The 13,532-nt window shown below is 52.0% G+C and overlaps 1 protein-coding gene across 1 annotated transcript in view; it reads right to left on the reverse strand.

Moving 5' to 3' along the window:
• Positions 1–12,119, reverse strand: part of Zcchc24 (zinc finger CCHC-type containing 24) — a 53,108-nt gene extending 40,989 nt beyond the window's left edge. Inside the window, exon 1 of the mRNA XM_041662645.1 lies at positions 11,665–12,119. Coding sequence (XP_041518579.1) covers positions 11,665–11,910 — 246 coding nt within the window. The 5' untranslated portion in view covers positions 11,911–12,119. The remainder of the gene's footprint in view (positions 1–11,664) is intronic.
• Positions 12,120–13,532: the final 1,413 nt, after the last annotated feature.

A 13,532-nucleotide genomic window follows, 5' to 3' on the forward strand; every position in this document is an offset into this window, starting at 1 on the left:
AGCCCCAAAGCCCGAGTTCAAATCCTAACTCTAGTTGTGGGTTTGGCCTCAGGGACCCTGCTCATACTGTGGGACTGATCTCAGGCTTCCATTAGGGCAAAGTGAGGTCACGATGCTGAAGAACTTTGTCACATGTCTGGGCCCTAGGACTCCTGGGTACCATGGTGATGATGTTAGCAGCTGTGGCCATTGTTACAATCAGTTCCTGACACACTGTGCCAGATGTGGAGGTTAATACTATCAACTGGACAGGATCGAGAAGCACTTGGGAGATAAATCTCTCAGCATGTCTGTGAGAGAGTTTCCAGATTGGGTGAAGCAATTTGAGAAGACCCACCCAAAGCGTGGGAGGTACCGTTCCCTGGGCTGGGGTCCTGGACTCAATAAAAAGACAAATCAGGTTTGCAGCAATGTGACGGTCAACCTCAGGCTCCTGAAGGCACGACTTCCCTGTCATGATGGACAGTATCCTCTGATGTGTGCTAAAGCAACCCTTCCTTCCTTAAGCTACTTTTGCTGGTATTTTAACACAGAAACCAGAAGAGTGACTAATATAGGCGGCATTGTGGGAAGCCACTTGTCAGGTATGGAGGGACTTCAGACACATCTCTGTCGACTCTATTTCCCGTCTCATAAGGAGTCTGCAGTGTGGCTACCATTTTCAGATCTGAAGGCCAATGTGCAGAGGAGCTCTGCCAGCCTGAGCCACCTCCACATGACAGGAACCAGACACTCCGTGGAGCTCCCAAGCATACACGACTCAGGCCCTCTTGGTGTACACAGCCTCTATTTATAGGCCTCACGGGCTCCAGGAGGCACAGCACACAGGAATTCAGTGAAGGTGGGGCTGGCAAGGAATGGCAAAGGGCTACCCTTTCCTAGTGAAGGCCAGAAAGCAGCAGCTTCCCCAGGAAAGTCAATAGGGAACCTGGGCACACCGGTTAGAGTCCTCTGAGCCCACTACAGATGTCCTAAATGGCAGGAATGAGCTCTGGCCTTAGGCTGATGTGAAGATGAAGCCTTGTTTTCACGAGTCCTTAGGCTGATAGAGAAACAAGGTCCCTGAAACCAAGAACTTAGACTCCTTTACAAAGCGGGGGGGGGACAGGCAGAGGCCTAGAACAGGGGCAGTCCTCTGTCTCCTCTGTATGGGAAGGGGAGAGATGAAAATTGACAGCAGTCTAGGGGATGGGGTACACCCTGCCTAACCCCAACAAGAATAGCTTCAAATCTCATGTTTCCATTTTCAGAAGCTGGTCACTCAGCTCCTAGAGGACCCAGCCCTCATCTTCCAGGTAAGACAGTACCTCAGACACTTGCTAGGTGACCCCGAATGGGGCCTTTCCTTCTCCGGGCCTTTATTCTCTCCTACCTTATTTTGGCCAGAGTCTGGCCCCAGAAGAACACAAAGACATCATACCTAGAGCTGCCCAAGTCTAGCATACTGCTTTTCTGCAGCAAGAGAATCACGTGGATCCTGAAGACAGTCTACTTAGCCACCTGGCTCACCACTCCATGCTGGAGAGGACAGAGCGCTCCAGCACCAGCCAGCATGGGGTCTAGGCCAACTCTGTAGCTCTTGGGCGAGCCCAGAAGGGAGTGGATCCTTGAGAGGCAACGGCTCCAATCCTGGAGGCAGCCTACAGGGTCACTTTCTGAAGTACAGAGGGACAGCGCTGGTGGAAATCAGACAAGGTGGCCATGGTGGCAGGCCAGACCCTAAGAACTGTGCATTTATGGAGATAGCTGGTTCTCATCACAACCTTGTGAGTCACTACCCCACACTCCACAGATGAAATGAGTATTCCAAACTTGTATTGAATGACCTGGAAACTAGTAACAAAAACAGTTTTTTTGGGCTCCACCTCAAAGTCATCACAGCAGTGGCTTGGAACCAAGGGCATATTTTGGTGTGTGATCAAATTTCCACGAGTTACCAGTTTGATGATTTTAAAGCATACAGTTCTGTGGCCCTTAAACATATTTTCACTAATATACAACCACCACCACCATCACCACCACCACCACCACCACCGCCACCACCACCACCACTTCACCTCCAGATTCCTCTATCTCTCCCAAGCCAAAACTCTGAATCTATCGGATGACAATTCCTGACCTCCTTCCAAATATGCTTTGCCCAGCCCCCCTGGAAAATCTGGCAGCAGTAGTCACTTCATGGGTCTCAGAGCACAAACTCCCAGGACACTATCTTGACTGGGAGACCTGTCTGGTACCAGAACAGTACAGGCTCTATCTTCCCAAAGCAGCCTGAGTTGGGGCAGCATAGCCTCAGCCTCTTGGAGAAAAGTTCATCCAAACAAGAAATTTGAAGCTCCAAACCCTGTGACTCACATTCACGGCTGGGAAATGCAATTTCACAAAATAACAACCCTCTTCCCTTCCCCCTTTCCTTTCTTTCATTTTTGCTGGATACGATTTAAACAAGTCCACAGCCTTCAAGACTGTGTTAAGAGGAAGGGGAAGTCTGGTGGATGCCAAAAGTACACTAATTACACCCTAAATAGTCCTCTCCCCAGGCCTGTGGCCACACTCCTAGCCTCACAACAGTCATCAGGCATCCCCAAACAGTCAAAGGTCTCTGAGCAAGCCACCCCCTTCTCTTGCAGCTCAATAGTCCCAAATGCCACCAAGGGTCATAGATATGCCTTCTCTAGTAGCTCCATGGACAGAACAAGGCTAGAATCCCCCTCTCAGAATCCTGGCCTTCACTGTCCCCTAACCTGTCTACTTAACTGCCACAGTCTTCTTCTCCAAGCCCCATCCCAAGAAAAACACCACTCAGAACTAAGAATTCTGAGAATAGTCAGTCGATTCAATCACATTCCCGTGTTATTAGTAGGGAAACCGAGGTTCTGAGGGCTGCAGGGACTAGACCCAGTTGGAACTAAGAGTACAACTTGCCTGATCAGGGCAGGCTTGGCATGTCAGAAAGCCGTTTCCTCTGCAAAGCCCTATTTGAGCTCTGGCCACAGAGGTGAAAGGCAAGTCTCAGCTGTTTTTCTGGCCTGCAGGGACTGGGCAGAGCATAGGGTTGGGCCTGCCCTCTTGGAACAGAAGGGGTGGGGGCAAACTTGACAGTTCCTGCAGGTGCACCGTTGCTGTATTCAGCCACTCAGATTCTGAAAAGTACCCAGGGCCCAGCATGTAAAAGGTGATCATCCAGTCACCCACACTGCAGGGCCAGCAAGCAGAGCACAGATGCAGGAGTTCCCCAGGCCCTGCTGTCCAAGGAGGGCAGGCCCACTTATGTAATGCATGTAAACTCTGGACTGCATCACCATCCTGGGTCAGTGACTGCGGAAGCAGGCCGGAAGCATGGGATCCTTTCACCATATGTGGGGAGACTTGGCATCAGACTCACAGCCATGGCTGGAACCTTCTCCAAGGTTCTTGTTGGGCTGATAGGGAAAAGTAGATGAGAAGACACTGGTTTGCTCTGACCACGGGTTGTTCTGCTATAAGCTACAGAATCTTCTTTTTCTAGTTCTCTTGACCGCTAAGACACTGTTTATCTGAGCACTGGTGTTATTTTTGTAGAGCTGGAAACTGAGAGTCAAAAAGACTTAGTAACTTGTCCAAGGCAACACAGGCAAAATGTGTTGGCCAGTTACATTTCACCCCCACACAGCCTCCAAGGCCTGTCTCCACCTATAAAAAGGTAGTCAGAGGATGATGTCAGATGTGACATTGTACCTAAAGCCCCTCAGTGCTGAGCTGCTTCTTTGCACTCTGTGAGGGGGCTGGGCTCTGGAGAAAGTAGTTCTGCCGTGGAATGTTGAGGACAGAGGCAGAGTCCCAGGGCTGTGTCTCACTCTCCCCAGAGAAGCCTGCCCAGTTGGACTCTTCTGCAGAACTATCAGAGGGTACCACGGGCAAGGAAGAAACTGGCAGGCACTGCAAAGTAGGCAGATACTTTTGAGGGTGTCCCAGAGAGAGCAGAATACTGATCCATAGCGATGGGAGAACAGACAAAGGGGCAGGAGCAGCAGGGAAGCAGGTGGAAGGGAGACAATCTCAGCCGGGAAAGATACAGCCATGGGCAAAGCCAGTGGTCAAAGCAATGTATGGCTGGGCTATGGGCAGGCTACCCCAGGGAGATCAGACAAACACAGGTGCTCTATGTCCTGCTCTCACCCAAGGCAGGCCCAGAGGAAGGAGCCTGAGTCTAGCCCCTAGTTCTATGGGGCTCCTCTCATCAGCCAGCCAACTAGCTTCTCATCTCCTCAAGTCACCAGTCCCTTGCCTCTGCACCCAAGCCACCCAACCCTCACCTGTTGTGGAATCTTAGTTTAACTATGTAAAGATGCATTGCATTTGTTTATGGTGCTTGTCTAAGGCACCTGATAGATCTAATAAAAATCTAAATGACCAATAGCTAGGCGGGAGGTATAGATGGGACTTCTCAGCAGAGTAAGGAGAAGGAGGAATCTAGGCTCAACAGAGACAGAGGGAGAGAGGGAGAGAGGAAGGGCCAGGCAGACAGACATGGAGGAGTCAGGAAAGCAGGGCATACAGAATGAAAGAAAAGTTAAAAAGAAAAAAAAACCCAAGGCAAAATGTATATGAATAGAAACAGGTTAAATTAAGTTAAGAGTTAGTGGGACAAGCTGAAGCTAAGGCTAAGCATTCATAGTAATAAGTTGTCGTGTCATTATTTGAGAGCCGACTGGCAAAGAAAATGCCAGCTACACTCACCTCTGCACCCAACACACACACACACACACACACACACACACACACACGCACGCACACTGCAATAAGAAACCATTTACACCACCAATGACAGTACCCCTTCTTCTAAGAGATCTGGACTTCTGTACCTAAGGCCTACCTGGAATGGTGCACCTATCCATCCTCTGCAGACAGGTGGGTACATGCTGGGTTAGGATGTGGGAGACAGTGCACACGGTGAAAAGTGAGTCACAGAAAAATGAAGCACACCCTACCACACTCAGCTCTGCCCATGGTCTCGTTTCCAAGGCCAGGAACATATGAACGGACCAAGACAGGTCATGACCCTTTGTCTGTACGGGCATTGCTCACCCTTCACATGTAAAATAGTTCTCCCTATACAGCTGGCGCTCAATAAAAGATCCAAGACTAAGGCCATGTCTAGTTTTTTTTAGTTGAAGTAGTGGGGAAAGAGAAATGGAGACCAGGGTTTGGAGGAGTAGACAGTGAATGCAGGACAGAGCCTGGCAGACCTAGGGAAGAAGTTCTTTGAACCCCATCCCAGGGTTACCACTCACTTGATGGTACTCATGGCTCCTTGCCCTCTGCCCAGCTAGCACACAAGCACTGGGGACCCTGTGCCTCACACTTGTGAAGCAAACTTGTCGAGCAAGAGCAGAAAGCACGAGTCTGAAAAAAAAAAATCAATGATAGGGCAGGACTGTAGCATTAGCCAGTCCGGTATACAACTGAGGCTATACCCTCTATAGCAGACGCCAGGACCTAGAACCCACTGTGACGTGTGAAGTCATGGGCAGATATGTGTGTCATATGTACTCGTGTCTTGTGTACTGAGCTCACACCAAGAACTCCAAATGCCTTAAGATTTTCATAACTGAAAAGGGTCAGGGCCGTCTGCACATCAAAGCCACTACTAGGGCATGGCTAGGGGCAGGGCTTCACCATCTCTCACGTCAGCTCATTGTAATTAATCTAGCTACCAATGAACACTCATTCCTTGAGACAACACAGGAGGCTGAGACAAGGGAGGCCATCCACTTCCTCACAGGGCTGAAGAGAGACCAGCTTTCAAGCCATCTGCCCTAACCCACTCACCTAGTAGAAAAAGCTAAGCATCCAGTGTAGCCAAAGCACAGACTGAGCATCATGTTAAGCTGAGAGAGGCAGGATTCCTACTCTCAAATCCAGCAACAGAGCTACAGACACAGCTATGGCATAGTGCATGGCAGCCTAAAGGCCAAGCCTGTTGCCTGCCCTAGAGCATCATACTTTGGCTGTCACAGCCCATGTTGTTGTAGCAGCTGGAAGCAGAGCTGCTCCCTAAGGCAGCCACCCCAGGCCTCTTAGGAGGGACATCCATTTGTGCCATAAAGAAACACCTTGGAATCTGTCCAATGGGACAGGACTGGAAATGATATCATAGGTATAATCAGGAGCAATATAATGGCTTGGACACACAAGACTGCTGGGTGCTTCCAGAAATTACAAGTTAACCAGTGTAGTCAAAGGAAGATTGAGCCACAGAAGCTATATTCACACACACACACACACACACACACACACACACACACACACACACATACACACACACACACACACACCAGGACTGGGGAACAGATCCAATGGCACATGCTTGATTCTGTCCCTAGCTCTCTGAACACAACTTCTTCCTCTGGACAACAGGTCTGCTGCCCCAGGCAGAGACATGGGAATGAAATAGGAAAACAGGGTTTTTCTCCCCTGTGTCTCCTAAACCAGGCCAATTAGAGTAGGAAGACATAGTTCCTACACAAGTGCCCATGACTCTTCTAAAGGGTCAGTTTTTGGTAGAGTGCTTTTTGAGTATGCACAAATCCCTGGATTTGATCACCAGCACTGCCTAAATTAGACATGATGGCATACCTTGTAATCCCAATACTTGTGGAGTGGAGGCAAAGAGATCAGGACTTCACAGTCATCCTTGGTTACATAACAAGTTCGAGGCTAGCCTGGTCTATTGGAGAACTTGTCTCAAGAAAGAAAGAAAGAAAGAAAGAAAGAAAGACAGAAAGAAAGGAAGAAAGAAAGAAAATAAAAATCAATGCATCCAGACAAAAATGTCAGAGGTACTGTGGCTTGACAGGAAGTCTCAGATAAGGTATTTGCCATGCACAGGGCCCAGAGGAAGATCCAGGTAGAAGCTAGCCTGGAGAATAGCTTCAACACAGGTTACAGAGATAGCTCAAGGCTGGAATGCAAAATTGGTTTAGATCTATCACTACTGATGACTCAGGTCATCCAGGCCTCTGCTTTGCTCTCTATACAGGGAAAGTGATGAAGTTGGAGTTGGTGGCTCATACCTGTATGCCAATCACCCTGGGTTCAAGGCCAGCCTGGGCTAGGGTGAAGTCCTGTCTCAACAAACAAAGCAGGACTGCTTGCTGCTCACTAGTCCCCATCTATGCCACCTTGGGTTCTGTTGCCACTAATCATTTATGACGGAAGCCCCTACCCTCCCAACACTTGACCTGCATGTCCCAAGGCGTGGTCTCCCTCCGAGCCCAGACCTATACGGTTGCCTGTGCCAACCCCTTCCAAGTGGTGGCCTCCTCGCTTGAGTCACCCACCATTCGGCATCCCAGAGGGAGGGGCCAGATACCTGGGGACTCTTCCCTACTTGTACCTCTCGGACATTCCTCCCAGGATCACGACTGCCTGCCTCCTAACTCAACCAGACCACAAAGACTGTGGGAGTCAAGTTCAGCCCCCTGCTGGGGAGGAGAGTGATTTTGCTCCCCATTTCCACACTAGGGAGCCTCTGGACACCTGCTGTAGGCACACATGGTATTTCAACCAAACTCCCAACAGCTGTCTAGGCTGGGAACTTTTGTTTGTTTATTCTTTTTTTTAATATTTATTTATTTATTCATTATGGATAAATGAATTCTGGCCTGTGTGTATGTCTGCAGGCCAGAAGAGGGCACCAGACCTCATTACAGATGGTTGTGGACCACCATGTGGTTGCCGGGAATTGAACTCAGGACCTTTGGAAGAGCAGACAATGCTCTTAAACCATTGAGCCATCTCTCCAGTCCTTGTTTGTTTATTCTTAATGTCTACACTTATTTATCTGTTTGTGGGCACACACCATAGCATGCACATAGAGGTCAGAGGTCAATCTGCAGGAATTGGTTCCCTTGTCCTACCATGTGGGACCCTGGGATTAAACTCAGGAAGTCAGGCTTGGTGGCAATAGCCTTTACCCACCCATCCCTCTCACCAGCCCAACTTTGTTTTTTGAGACAGGGTTTTACTCTAGCCCAGGCTGGCCTTGAACTCATGGCAGTCTTCCTATACGAGGAATACAGATATGAGCCCCCCCCCCTCCAATTAGAACCTTCCTTGTACAAGGCCCTATATTTGTTCCCCTGTTTGTTCTCACTGCTGTCTCTGTGCAGAAGGGCTGAAGACCCTTGATAGCACTAGCAAATCTGCAATGGGTGGGCCACAGTGCAAAGAGTGGGCTCTGCAGCACCGAGGAAAGTGACATGAGGATTCAGGGGATCTTGCCACTTCATGCAGATAACCCAGAAAAGCTTCCTGAAGTTTAGAGCTATGCAGCCCAGGAGACTGTGGAACTGCACCTCTGACTCATTGGAACATCCCTGGACCTGGAGATGGCGGGAAGAACACTGGCAGGTATCCTGAGCTGAAACCATCCTCTGGTTGAATTAACTACAAGATATGTTGAGATGAGGAACTGTTAAAACGGTTTGAACTGCAGACCTTCTCCGAGCCTTCACTGTGCTAGCAGGCGCTGTGTGAACTAAAGGGCAGTAAGTGTGCTGTGTTTTCCAAGCCTATTTGAGTCCTCATTTTCCCCGATGCCCACAAAGAGAGGGTGGTCATTCGACAGTGGGGCCAGACTTTCCAGCTACTTCTGTTCTCAGAGGAAACGGGGAAAGCTGTCCTAAGAATCTGAATTAATTGACAGGAGGCAGCCCCATTTCCCTGGTGAGGAGAACGTGGGGTACTACGACTGCCCAGAACTGGCTCCGAGAATCCCTCCAACGGTCCAAGAGGTAACGCTCAACTCTACTTTTCCAGAAATGGAATTTGTGGCGACTACACTGCTGGGAATTTAAATTCCAAGCAGAACTTGGCAAGGAAGATCCATGCAGTCCAGCCCCCTCCTAAGCCCTGCCCCCTCCTGCAGCACCTGGACAGAGGGGCTCAGCCAAGGAGTCTCTCTCTGAAGGCACACAACTGTGACCACAGATGCCATTTCTAAAACCCAGGTTTCAGAACCCAGAAGTGTTTTAAGACACTACAGAGTGTCCATGTCCACTTGAAAGTCACCTCCCGGAGCTTGTTCTGTGTTTGTATGTGAACCAGTCCACCTTCCTCTCTGCTCCCAGAGCCAGAGGGCCACTCAGGATCCTTGGCTTATCTTCAGCTCCCAGGACTGAGGTTCCAGGGGCACAATAGGCTTCTGTGCCCCTGTATCCTCACCTCCCCCAATGCCAGCTGCATTCATGGTGTTTTGCTATTGTGGTGGGAGCAGCCTAGGGGCGGTGCAGGAGGGGGTGGGCTCTTGGCACAGGGGCTGGTGCAGACGGGCTATGGTCAGCGGTCAGCATGCAAGTCACATCCGCAGGCACTGCCACCAGGCCTGCCAGGCCTCGAACAGAATGGCAATGCTTGTGGATCCTGGGTCCCTTTCTAAGTGCCTTCTTGTGACATGAAACTTGCTGCCTTTGCACCTAGCCCCTTGGTGGTGGCATTGACTTGGGGGGGGGGGGTCCTCACCTTCTCAGCCATATCAGATTACTAACTAAGCCCTGGACTCAGGAAAGACCCATGCCCAAGCTGGAGTTTTGAGAGGGTTGAAGAGGTCAAAGATTGGGAGGTGAGAATGAGGGAGCCAGAACCCAAGAGAGCTTCCAAGGAAACCATAAGTCTTTAAGTGTGAAAAGTCCCTCTAATCTCCCCAGTTCAGGCTGTCTGCTGGCAGATATTCTCTTGTTTATATATGCCTCCAACCTTGAACATACCCCCCGGGGGTGACAACAGAGATTAAATCTCCTCAACAGGAAAGCTGAGGCCCAGAGAGATGGGAGCTCCCTGGAGTCTGATCGCAAGAGACTTCCCCCACCCTCTATGGCTCCAGCTCCTCCCACACGGAGCCTCTTCTCGAGGGAAACAGAGGTAGGAGACAGGTCTCACGGAACCACAGCAAGGATCCTGGAGACACGACATTTCCCAAGAGGATCACTGAATGATGAGCAGCAGAGCAGAGACCCGGTGTGAGGAGCAAGGCAAAACCATCATGGGGGCAGAGGGAGTCTAGTAAAGGCTTGTTGGGGCCCCGCTGGACCTCTGAGTCATGGTCACCTTTTCCCTAGATAAAAGACCCTCCTTTGAGTGCACTTCCTATCCACGCGCCTGCCTTTGGTACTCCTACTGTCCGTGTCACTCCTTAGCCCCAGGGCCCCCATTCCCACCCTTGCATAGAAAAGCTTGGTAAGAAAATTAATAATGGAAAAGATCCAGGTACTAAAGAAACTCCACAAACAGTTCCCCAAAGTCATTGGTCACCTGAAGCCAGCGCCTCCAAAGACAACAAATTGTCCTAAGAAAGGAAGATGCCAGCCAGGAACCATTGCACAGGACAGAAAGCATGTGTTACAGTTTATAAAGAGCCTTGGCATACGAATGTTATTCCCCCTAGCTTTCCTGACACCTGTCCAGCCTTGCCACCACTCCCAGGCCTCCTGCACTACTTCTACCCCCACAGGGCAGCAGGGCAGCCTGGGAGGTGCTGGCCTTGCCATATGAACACATATCTGAGACGGGAAAGGGTGACCTTCTGGCTCCACAGCTCAATCCCAACACACCTCAGAATACACAGGCCTTATTCCCAGACCACGGCTAGATCAGAAGAAAAGTGAAAGTGACCCCCGCCACCATGCGTGTATCCCTCTACCTCCTGCACCTTAGCAGAGGGAAACCACAAGGGAGCAAAAGAAAGAGGTACAGAGGGTATCAGCAATTCCCAAACTGGAGTAAATGGGGGAGGGAGGGTCGTGGAAGATAGATTCTGGGAAGGCTCTGGATAAGACCCCACAAAAGAGGCTGGGAGGTCATGGCCACCTGTGTGTTTGTCTAGCTGGAGACAGGCACTGGACAGTAGACTTTGTAACCAAATTCATTGAACAGGCAACCTTTGCAACACAATCAGGGTTTGGGGAGAAGGCACTCAGCAGCTGGAGTCTTCTCTCCCATCGCCACAGCGCCCCCCCCCCCCCCAAGGATTTCCCTTTCATTTCCTTCCAGCCTGGGAAGGCAGGGGACAGAGCAGTCTGCTAGGTCAAGCCCTCAAAAACCACTTCCTATGTGGTTGGGGGAGGGCAAGCAGCTGCAGGATGGATCTAGGGGTTCCCGAGTAGTGGGAATAGGAGGAAAAGACCCTGGAAGGTTCACTGCTTTCCAGGGAGTCCTCCAGGCAAAGAACCATGGGGGTCGGAGAATGCTTTTAGGCCCTTCCAGAGGAGTTCAGAGCAGGCTCTGCAACTGCCTAGGTCCCAGCTGCCTGCAGTCAGAAAAGTTAATAGCGCTGGAGAAGGAAAGTCTAGGAAGGGGCTCCCCACCCTAGCCGCACCCCGGCAGTCTGAAGAGAATCCGGAGACACCCCTAAGCCTGCTTACTAGGAGCAGAGCTCCGGGCTGGAAGAGGGGGCGGGAGGGCCCTGCCCAGGCCTGAGCTGCTCCGAGCGGTTCTGCCGGGAGGTGACGCGCTCTGGGCGCCCCAGGGACTTCGGGCCGCAAGTTTGGCAAAGCTGATCCAAGCCCAGCCAAGCCGAGCCGGGCAATGTGAGGCCAGCCCGGGCCAGGCCAAGGAGAGCAGAGCAGATAGGAGAAAGGGGTCTGGAGCAGTAGGCACGGGGTTGGCGAGCGCTGGGGCACCCACCTCTCCGCGCTGCAGCTGGAAGACGCTGTTAAGATAGTTGGAGTGCAAGGGAGAGCCCAGCTGCTCAGGGCGGCCTTTGCCGAAGGCCAGCTCCGGGGGCGCGGCGCCGGCGGGCGGCTCGGGCCTGAAGGCATCAAAGGCACTAGCCTGGTGTGTGTCCTGAAGCGACAGGTAGACCCAGTTGAGTAGCTGGGCCGGCTGGTACACCGAGGCGGCGCTCGTGTCGATGGCAGACAGCAGGCTCATTTTGCCGTGGCGGTGCCGGCCCCTCCCCGGCCGCCCGCTCGCGCCCCCCTCCCGGCGGAGGGGCGGGCACCGGGGAGCCTGTGCCCACTGCTAACCGCCCCGGCCCCGACGGCTATCGCCCAGAGCCCCGTGCCCCGCGCGTTGTCCGCAGCCGCTGCCGCTGCTGCCGCCGCCTCCCCGGACTGCAGCAGTGGGCGCGAGCGGGCGGAGGAAGGAGGCAGAGAAAGTTGGGCAGGAAACTTTTGGCCCCGCCCCGCCCGCTGCCTGTCCCACCCCGCCCGGGGATCCGCTATCTGCCTCTGCGTTGACCCCTCCAGAGACCGCTTCTAGGGTGGGGTCCTCCGAGACCCCGCCCCATCCCAGCCCATCTGGCCCCCCATCCTCGCTGCCCCATTGGCTAAATATGGATATAGGGGAGGGGCAAGAAAGAAGGCGAGTCCGCACATGCAGCACCCTGCCGGCCCCCATACCAAGAGCGGCCCCTCCCGAGCCTCCTCCTGCCCCCTCCCCGGGCAGCGCAGCTCCACACGGCCGAGCTCAGAACCGACTGGGCCCAAACACTCAGCCTGCTTCACTTGTATGCTGTATCCCAGACACTCTCCAGTTAATTCGTTTTCACACCTTTTTTCCTCCTTCCCTCTTCTTGCTGTTAGTCTGATTGTGTTTCTGTGACTTTCTCTGTGTTCTCCAAAGCCTCTTTAAACGTGTCTGGTTTGAAGCTTCCTTCTGTCTCCCTCGCCTTCCTCAGATACACACACACACACACACACACACACACACACACACTCCTCTCGCTATCGCCATAGGGCCCTCCCCCTCCCCCTTAATTCCTTCCATCTGCAGAACCGCTTTGCTGACGACCTGCGCTGAGGGGGGGGGGGGGGGCGGGCGGTTCCTGCCTGAGGAAAGACTCCCCTGCTCTCCGCCCTACCTCGCTCCCTGACACTACCTCCTCTGGACTTCTGTTTCTGCTTCAGGTCGGCCTAGGCTTTTCTCCTCTCCTGCTGCCTGGCTCCATCCTCAGCCCTCCCTAGTCTCTTGTAGGGGTTCCAGGACTCTAGCCTGGCCTAGAAGATATCAGAAACCCACAACTACCTGGGGAAACCTGCACTAACCCCTGGCTTCCCAGATCCCGATGCTTTAACCTCAGGGTCCCAGGATGGTGTGTGCTGCCCCGTATCCTGGGACCTAACAACTATGTATGTCCAGTCTCTCAGTTCCCACTGAGAGGAACTGACTACCCTATGGGGGTACTCAAGTCACCTCCATCTCCAGTTTGGCTCTGGAGCCATTCAGCCTGGAGTTAAAGTGACAGAAACGGGACTTCTGAATAGCCACCTCACTTCTGCCAACCAGCCTGTGTTCTCTGTAAAATGGGAACGATCATATTCAAACTTGGTGTTTATTGAGTGGAAGCTTGAATTTGGTAAGTAGAAGTTATTTCAGGAAAAGCCACTTTCCCCCCACTAACCTCCATGCCAGGGCATCTCAGATCATCTATAGATGCTTGGACCAGACAGTGGTGACCAAGAACTGTCCGGGGTCACCAACCAAGATCCCATTTGATCTCAGAGCTCCATGTTTTGAAAGAATTCATTTATCAAACAAGCGACAATTATTAA

Source organism: Microtus oregoni, unplaced genomic scaffold (genome assembly GCF_018167655.1).
Source record: "Microtus oregoni isolate MIOR12 unplaced genomic scaffold, Mior012 000013F_ref0000133, whole genome shotgun sequence".
In the NCBI taxonomy this organism is placed as follows: domain Eukaryota; kingdom Metazoa; phylum Chordata; class Mammalia; order Rodentia; family Cricetidae; genus Microtus; species Microtus oregoni.